The following is an 8,662-nucleotide window of genomic DNA, read 5'->3' as shown; positions in this document are numbered from 1 at the left end:
GACGGGTTGAACCGGCCTCGGCCGCGGATCGGAATCAACTCCCGAAGTGCGGCGCGGTCGGGCCCCTTCGGGAGCAGAAACGAAAATGGCCGAAGGGACGCGAATAGCGCGGAGCCGAGAGACTGCTGGGATCGCGGAGGACTCGGCGGGCGGGGCCGGGCGGCAAGATGGCTGCCGGAGGGCCAGGTGAGGGCCCGGGATGGGCGCTTGGGGAGCCGCCGGGGGCCCCGGGGCGGGACGCGACGGTCTCGGGACAGCGCAGAGCTCGTAGGCCCGCGGCTTGGGCTGGGGGCCCAGGCGGGCGGGGGCGGAGGTCATCTCAGGAAGGGGGGTCGGTCGGGTCTGGTTCTTTCCGGTGATGGAAAGGCGGACCGGAGTGAGGCGGCTCCGGCGGTGGCGGTGCGGCCGTCTCGAGTCTCGGCGAGGTGCAGCCCCGGCCCTTCGGGCGCCTCTTGCCCGCCGGTGGCCGGCGCCCCGCTAGGCGCAGACACCCGGCTGTACACGGCCCTGGAGGGTTGTGGGAGTCGTTCCCCGCCGCCGGCCCCGGGGGGACCCCGTCCCCCGCCGCCGGCCCCGGGGGGACCCCGTCTCCCAACGCCGACCCCGGCGGGACCCCGTCTCCCAACGCCGACCCCGGGGGGACCCCGTCTCCCGCCGCCGACCCCGGGGGGACCCCGTCTCCCGCCGCCGACCCCGGGGGGACCTCGTTCCCGGGGGGACCCCGTCTCCCGCCGCCGGCCCCGGGGGGACCCCGTCTCCCAACGCCGACCCCGGGGGGACCCCGTCTCCCGCCGCCGACCCCGGGGGGACCTCGTTCCCGGGGGGACCCCGTCTCCCGCCGCCGGCCCCGGGGGGACCCCGTCTCCCGCCGCCGGCCCCGGGGGGACCCCGTCTCCCAACGCCGACCCCGGGGGGGACCCCGTCTCCCGCCGCCGACCCCGGGGGGGACCCCGTCTCCCAACGCCGACCCCGGGGGGACCCCGTCTCCCGCCGCCGGCCCCGGGGGGACCCCGTCTCCCGCCGCCGGCCCCGGGGGGGGACCCCGTCTCCCGCCGCCGACCCCAGGGGGACCTCGTTCCCGGGGGGACCCCGTCTCCCGCCGCCGGCCCCGGGGGGACCCCGTCTCCCAACGCCGACCCCGGGGGGGACCCCGTCTCCCGCCGCCGACCCCGGGGGGACCCCGTCTCCCAACGCCGGCCCCGGGGGGGACCCCGTCTCCCGCCGCCTGCCCCGGGGGGGGGACCCCGTCTCCCAACGCCGGCCCCGGGGGGACCCCGGCCCCCGGGGGGCCGCGTGCACCCTGCCGTGGGCCCCGGGCGCTGGGATCCGGGCGGGGGCAGCGGCTTGCTCCAGAGAGGGAGGGGGCACCGGGGGCCTTGAGGCCGGGCAAGAGCTTGTCAGCGCCGGAGGGGGGGGGGGCACCCTGTCGCCGTCGCCAGCAGCTTTGTGTCCAGGACAGAGTGCTGGGCAACGTGGCAAGCCCCTGCTGGAGACCGGGTCCCCCGCGTCGGCGGTGGGAGCCCCAAGCCGTGGGCATTGCTCCTGCCGGTGCAGGTTCTGCTCGCACCACCGGGTCCCCGCGGGCAGTGTCCCTTGCAGCTCCCGGCTGTCGGCAGGCGGGCCGGCTCTCGTGTGCACCCCTGTGCACGAGGGGAGGGCGGCTGGGTTGCTCGCCCCGGGTTCGTCTGGGCGCTTGCCCTCTCCGGACGCAAAGCCTCCCCCAGCCTCTGCCCCGCGGGAAACCTCTGGCCCGAGGACGGAGAGCAGGGAGCCGAGGTGGGCAGCCGAGGGGCCCCGGTCTGTGCTTTGGGAGAGCCCCCGCCCGCTCCAGTTCACTGCAGTGAGAAGTCACACGGGGTCTCTGCAGCGTCCTCGGTCACCTTAGGGGGAGCGTGTGCTCCCTTCACTTCCATGGGAACTTGCCCCTGTTCTGGGGCTCTTGTCAGAGGGACTCGTTGCGGCTGCCAGAAGCGGTCCTTAGGCCGAGCTCCTGGAGGTCTGAAACCCCTAGACCAGCCAACCTGATCGTAGCCGCCTTTAATGTCAGTTATTTAAGCCCCGGATGGTGTAGGGTTTTTATGCCACGGTTGCTCCCTGAGCCCCCGCGGTCCTGGTCTGTGACCGCGGCTGGCAGGTAGATTTGAAGCGTCTGAAGCCAGCCTTCAAGAGAAGAATCAAAAGGGAGGAAAACCCCAGTTACTGCGAAACCCACCCAAGTGGCGGCAAGTGCGGAGGCCGCCGCGTTTCGCTAGGGCCTGGAGAGGAGCAGATTGGGTTTCAGGGGCTCACTGCCCAGATGCGATCCAGGTTTCTATCCCGCCCGGCTTCTCACTCCCTGCACGTGCTGCCTCCTGCACGCCGAGCTCGGGGTCTCGGGGGCCAGTTCCCCTGCTGACCCCTTGAAGACCTCTGCCCACGCGAGACTCCAGAAGGCCCGAATCCACTTTGATGTCCCCCACAGACACTCACCGAGGCTGAGCGTCTCTCTCCTGCCCTCTTGGGGGTTCAGGGAAAGTGGAACTGGAGAGAAGACCAGACAGATGGTTCCCATCGCTGTCCTGCCTGCCGCTTGGCGGTGTGGCTCCCGTCTCCTTCTAGAGGGCCCGTCTCCCAGATTCTAAATTGTCACTGACGTTACTGTCCCAGATGTGCCACTAGCGTGAGCCTCTTGAGACGGTAAGTCGGCCCCAGGAGACATTCCAGCAGAGGCTGAGCCGCGTGAAGACCATTTCACCATTTCACGGGGAGAGCGGCCGGCGTCGTGGGATGCGGGGAAACACGCACCTGCTGTGGGGTGGGAACGTCTGAGACGCACGTGACAGACCGGATGGCTGCTGTAGGAAATGACTCTTTGGGTGACGTTTGGGACAATATACAAAATTCTGGGGGAGAGAAAGTATCATCAATTGCCCCCCCAGAAAGATTTGTACCCTGAATTAGAGAAGGTTCTCCTCTGATTCCCCGCGGTCAATGTGCTGGAGGCAGGGGGGTGAGAAGAGCTGAGTGTGCTGGTGCCCACGCCTTTCCCCTCCCTGGCAGGGCAGCAGAATTCTGCCTCTCCTGGCTGGAGGCCTCTTCCCTCGCGCCGCTGGGGTCCCGAGTGCTCTCTCCCAGCCCCGGGTTCGGAAAAGCAGAGGGCAGACTCTCCTCGGAGGGAGGGACCTAGCTACGGGCCCAGATAACGGTGGCTCCTTCCTATAAACACAGGAGAAAAGAATAAGCCGGGATCCTCCGTCAGGGCCGGAAATGACCCAGGTAGGCACCGGGTTGGACCTGCGGCCTCACTCACTGATGCGCTTTCTTTTCCAGGGAGGGCTTCCTCAGCAGTCGTATCCTTCTGCTGTGTCCCTGGGTCCCTCAGCCGGCCTCAGGCCCGGGCAGCCCCGGGACGGCACCCGAGAGCTAGTTTGCTGGACACATGAAGGCAGCTTTGAGTTCCAGCTTTCTGTTCCTTTAAACCCCACACAGACCCTTTCTCCAAGTTTGGTAGGAATTCTGCTTTTAGATGGACTGAGTGGGTGGCGCAGTTGGCTAAACGGGAGGGACACTCGTGAACAGACTGAGTCAATGAGACTTCAGTGGGCCAGGCGGCTCCCCTGCACGGGGGGCGGGGTGGGGGGTGTGTGTCTGGGTGTCTGTGTGTCTGTGTGTCTGTGTGTCTGTGTCTGTGGCTGCCTGCCTCCCAGCAAGACCCGCCCAACCCCGGGGCAAGACAGTGGAGGCCCCTCCCTTTGAACTTTTTTACCGTAAACAAAGCGGTAGGGTTGGTAGACCTTTAACTGCACAAGAAAAGAATATATTTTCTTTAAAGAAAATGAGAAAAAAAAGTCATTTTTTTCTATCTCGTAACCTGGGCCACAGTCAGGGTGATGCCCCCAAGGAAGCCTGGTGTTCCAAGGCCATCCTGCCTGCAGTCACCAGGGACAGACACAGCCCTCCGGTTCCAGGCTAGGACACTTCCTGTGACACCGGAGGAGGTGGGAGGAAGCCCCCCGCTCCGCGCCAGGCAGGGTGCCGGTGGCCAGGTCCCCGAGGCCACCTGCAGGTGCCGCTCGCAGCTGGCGGGTGTGCCCCCTGGGGTGGACGCGCGGGCAGGGCCCGTCTCCAGGCCCGTGAGTCCTTAACGGCTGGCCAGCTCTCGTCCGTCTCTCTGCAGCTGCTGCTCTACCTGAGCGGGGCCTGCTGGGCCCTGCACCTCCTAGCTACGCTCCTGATGATTCTGTATAAAAGTGAGTCTTCACCGCAGAGGCCGCGGGAGGGGTCCTCGCTGCCCCCGCGCCCGCGGAACTGGAGTTCTGCTCTGTTGCCCGCCGTCCTGCAGGTCAGGTTTTCAGCTACCCTCATCCTTACCTGGTCCTCGACCTGACTCTGCTGCTTCTGATGGGGGCTCTGGAAGTGACCCGGCTGTATCTCGGTGAGTTGCAGAGGGCCACGGATCCCTCGCTTCCGGCCCGGGAACCCTTTACGACGTCCGTCCTTTATCACGTGCTTCCTACAGCCGACCACTCAGCCGCTCGCTTTGCTTGCCTCCCCCTGGCACGAAGCACTGGCCGGCCTATTCAGGACAACTCTGGCAGCGGCCTTGGGAGAGCAGCTTCCACTGGAAGCCTGTCCTGAGAAGCCACAGGGGGGCGCGCGGCGCCGAGAGCCCCAAAATATTCACCTCATCTCCTTCCTTCCCCTCCCGTTGGCCTCAGCAGTCTGGAGCAGGATCTGGAGTGTTCTGTCGAGTCCCCAACAGGCCAGCGGAGCCTGGAGTTGCGGGAGGGCCCCCCAGCAGCCTCGGTCCAGCTCCGGGCCACGCAGGGGCCCTCAGGCAGCCCCGTTTGAGTTCTCCCTCAGCGTGAGCTTTGCCCTGTAGCCCGGCCCGGCCAGCGCTCAGCACACAGGGTGCAGGCTCGCCTCTGGCCAGCTCACAGGCACACTCATGCCAGCACATCTGCGTTCCACGATGGGATCGTACATGCGTGTTCCGCGACTACGTCTGGGAAACACGCCCTCCGTTGGAAGAGCTGGTCGAGCCGGTGACAGCTGGCGCTCCCAGGCCCCTTGCACACGCACACCAGGGACGCCGTCAGTGGCGAGGAAGTGGGTACACGCCCTTGTCAGCAGGGCCTCAGGACTCTTCAGGGGACAGGAGCAAGTCTCCTGGGCCATCATGCTGGGCACGTGGGGCTGTCCGTGTCCGCTCTCACGGACGAGCCCACGCAGCTGGGAGGGAGGCAGATGGTGCTGGGCCCCTGGGTCCGCCGCAGCAGCCAGGGATCAGCGTTTCCTGGGATCGAGCCATTTGTCTGTAAAGTACTCACTTTGGTTTGACTTTTTACAGGCGTGCATGGCATTTTCCGGAGTTGGCCTTAGCCCAGAGTAAAATAGTTTTGGGAAAAAAATTTTTTTTTAAGATTTTATTTATTTGACAGACAGAGATCACAAGTAGGCAGAGAGGCAGGCAGAGAGAGAAGAGGAAGCAGGCCCCCCCACCGAGCAGGGAGCCCGACACGGGGCTCCATCCCAGGACCCCAGGATCATGACCTGAGCCGAAGGCAGAGGCTTAACCCACTGAGCCACCCAGGCGCCCCAATTTTTGGAAATTTATAAACAAAAACTTCTCAGTCCATTTGGAATTAGGAAAAGGTATCAGAATGCAACTGGGATCGATTTTAGAAAAGGAAATGCCCTCTCCCGCGCCCACAACTGACCCAGAGGCTGAGATTCAAACATTATCTGGCGACTGGTTTTTACCCTCTCTAGGGAGAACACACCCTTTGTCACACTTCGCTTTCTGACGATTCATGGGTGATGTGGCCCCAACGGGACCTTTGACCGGAGGTCCTCAGCCCTGCGTCCAGAGGGCCGTGCTGGTGACAAGCTTGCACTCGGCCTCCCCACCGCCTCACAGCCCTCCTGGGCACACACGGGTCAGAGTAGGTGTCCCGGAGCCCAGCACCCACTCACCCGTCTGCTCTGCTCTCCAGGCACCAAGGGCAACCTGACAGAGGCCGAGGTGCCGCTGGCCATCAGCCTGGTCCTTACCGCGGGCGGCGCCCTGCTGTCCACCTACTTCCTGCTCTGGCAGACGCTGGTGCTGTGGGCAGACTGCATCCTCAGCACCACGCTCCTGGCACTGCATGGCCTGGAGGCCGTCCTGCAGCTGGTGGCCATTGCTGCCTTCGTCAGCTAGGCAGGCGGTACTTGGCATCCCCCACCCTGGGCGGGACACCCCGGACAGAAGCCACGCCCTGGGTGCTCGGCGATGCCTGGTGGCTCCCTCTCAGCTGCGCCAACCTGCTTGACCGCCAAGGTGAGTGGGTGAGGACGGTGCACGTTTGCACAGAATTGTTGGGATTCCGTGCTTTCCACACTGGTCCCCTTGGAGCTCCGGCGTGGTGTGGGAAGCCCGGGACCGTGGCCCACAGCAGGCCACGTCCTGGACGAGCGTACACCGGCTTTGCAACAGAAAGAAAAATGCCAGGGAGCCGGCAAGCTCTGGTGTTTGGGGGGATTTTTGCAGTGGTGGCCCCTTCCCTCTGGGGCTTCTGCGGGGAGGTGGTCTAAAGCCCCGGCACTGAGGGGAGGGAGGCAGGGAGCAGGTGAGTGACAGAGAGCAGCCTGCCACTGTCCTGGGCAGGGGCTTCGGGGCTCCAGTCCAGGCCTCAGTCCGAGAAACGTCAGCAGCCCGCGCTGTGCTGGATGTGTCTGCCGACCAGAAGGGCCGGAAGGACTTCGCGCCAGTAACCTGCCTTCCTCTGCCCCGTGCCCTGTCCACGTTCGGAGTAACTGTTTGAACATCGACACGGCTTCTCTTGGCCGTGTTGTTGAATAAAGGAGCGTGTGTAGCTGCCTGCATTTCTCCTAAGACCGCCCACTCTTCCAGGCTGCTCTCGATGCACAGAAGCACACCCCGCCCGGGCCTCACCCAGAAACCCAGGGAGCAGTGCTTCCCCCTTCCCCCCGGGAAGCAGCAAAGCCGGGCCTCAGGGCCGGTCCCAGACCTCCACAGAGACCGGCTTTCAGCAGAGGGGTAGCAGCAGCCCACTCTGTCATCTTGTCCTCAGGGGCAAGTGGGAGCAGGAGCTCCCCCCTCCGCCGACTTTGGCTCTGGTCCAGTGCACATCTGTGGCCCCAGGGGCCGCATGTGGGCGCCCTCGTGCTTACCTGCTGCTCCGGTGTTCAGCAGAGCTGCCTGCCTCTGGTGCCATGGCCTCCCCCAGGGGACTTGGGAAGATGGGACCGGCGCATTCGCTCTCCGTGGAAGGGCTCAGCCAGCTCCTGGGCAGACCTGGCAGCAGGAAACTTGTGGCCTTAAGCATTCATGACCTCTTGCCCAAGGATTGAGGCCAGGACCTGACTCCCCTATCGCTTTGGCCACACAGAGGGGGCAGTCAGCTGTCCTCAGAGGACACCATGGCTCCAGGTCGCTCCAGAGGCCCCCTGCTGCCTCCCAGTCTGAGGACAGGGACTTCAATTTCAGAAACGCAGTGCTGCCCACCTTAGCCGCTCCCTTCTGTGCGTGCCTGCCCGCCCGGGCTCAGGCTCCAGGACAGACGAGGGCAGGCCTGTGCCTTCTCTGTGTGCTCAGCGGGGTAGGGGAGAGAACCAGGAAGCCAGGGCTTGCCAGGGCTCAGGGGCAGGGCCGGACCAGAGAGGAAGGCCACTTCCTGCACCACTCCGAGAGCTCACCCGTGAGGCCTCAGACAGGTGGAGGGGAGACCTGCCCTGGGGCTGGGGCGGGGGCTCCATTCCCCCAGGGGGTCCCCAGGAAGTGCTCTGTTTCAGCCGCGGTAAACAAAGGCCTCCTGCCCTTGGGACCCTGCGCCTTTTTCCACCCCACCCCAGGAACAGTGGCCAGACCTTTGGGTCTTTGCACGCGCCTGGGGGTGCCCACCGCTGCCCGGACTTGCCTTCTGCCCTTTCTCTCCTTCCTCCCTGGCCAGCTGGCTGACGCAGGGGGAGTCGGATTGGAGGAAGGGTACCCACTTCCCGCCCCAACCCTCGCTCTGGGCAGGGGGTGGGGCCTGGGCCTAAGGAGGGAGCCCCAGCCTGGAGTGCCCTCCCACACCTGTTCTCCGCCCTGGCAGTACTGAACAAACAGCCTAGGCCGCAGGCGCCCCCACCCTCCCAGCAGACACCCCATCCCTCGGGGCGGGGCGGGGGGGTGCCCAGGCTGGACTAGGGCAGCACAGAAAGACCGTGGAGGAGAAACCTCTCCTGCCTGGGGTGCTGGGAGCACAGGGCTCCCGGGTCTCTGGCCTCCGATCCTGCCTGTGACACCCACTCACAGTGAAGCCTGACGCTAGCCCTCCCCCCAGACCAGAGGCGCCGGCCGAAGAGGGGATTCTGCCCTGGGGCCTGGCGTCCAGGGTAGGCCCCTCTCTCTGCTGCGGCAGCTGAGGCTTGGGGGCACCCGGCAAGGGATACCTGGCGGCTGCCGGGGCGCAGCGAGGCCTGCCTTGGGAAGATCTTAGAACTTCGCCGGGCCTGGTCGCCCGGCACATCCCCACCGGTGAGGGGCTCCCGATCCGCCTACCCGTCCATGGGAACCCCAGCTCTGGGGGCGGGGTCTGCGTCTCCAGGGGGCCCTCGGGGCGGGCGTTAGGGACCGTCCGCAGGGAGCCCCGGGGGGCGGGGCCGAGGCGGAGGGGCGGGGCGTCCTCCCCGCCCC

The 8,662-nt window shown here is 66.0% G+C and overlaps 1 protein-coding gene and 1 long non-coding RNA gene across 14 annotated transcripts; one reads left to right on the top strand and one right to left on the bottom strand.

Annotated features, from left to right (window-relative positions):
• Positions 1 to 28: 28 nt before the first annotated feature.
• Positions 29 to 6,846, top strand: TMEM80 (transmembrane protein 80). Of its 13 annotated transcripts, none has more exons than XM_045067012.1 (6): positions 29 to 186; positions 3,208 to 3,255; positions 3,862 to 3,977; positions 4,157 to 4,229; positions 4,322 to 4,414; positions 5,976 to 6,846. In XM_045067012.1, the coding sequence occupies exons 1-6, from the start codon at positions 168 to 170 to the stop codon at positions 6,179 to 6,181; spliced, it is 555 nt and encodes a 184-aa protein (XP_044922947.1). In that variant the 5' UTR covers positions 29 to 167; the 3' UTR covers positions 6,182 to 6,846. The 13 variants fall into 13 exon arrangements, 12 of the variants coding, with proteins under 12 accessions (XP_044922947.1, XP_044922949.1, XP_044922955.1 ...); XM_045067015.1 differs by lacking the exons at positions 29 to 186; positions 3,208 to 3,255 and adding exons at positions 1,840 to 2,676; positions 3,310 to 3,486; XM_045067019.1 differs by lacking the exon at positions 29 to 186 and adding an exon at positions 1,840 to 2,676.
• Positions 6,307 to 8,654, bottom strand: LOC123388061. Its single transcript, XR_006602606.1, has 2 exons — positions 7,490 to 8,654; positions 6,307 to 7,279 (listed from the first exon to the last, which is right to left on the bottom strand). It is a non-coding gene; the product is annotated as an uncharacterized LOC123388061 (long non-coding RNA).
• Between the last annotated feature and the right edge of the window lie 8 nt (positions 8,655 to 8,662).

The sequence above is a fragment of the Mustela putorius genome, unplaced genomic scaffold (assembly GCF_011764305.1).
Source record: "Mustela putorius furo isolate JIRA1106 unplaced genomic scaffold, ASM1176430v1.1 tig00000127_pilon_pilon_pilon, whole genome shotgun sequence".
NCBI classification, from domain to species: domain Eukaryota; kingdom Metazoa; phylum Chordata; class Mammalia; order Carnivora; family Mustelidae; genus Mustela; species Mustela putorius.
This window is presented reverse-complemented; position numbering and strand designations above follow the sequence as displayed.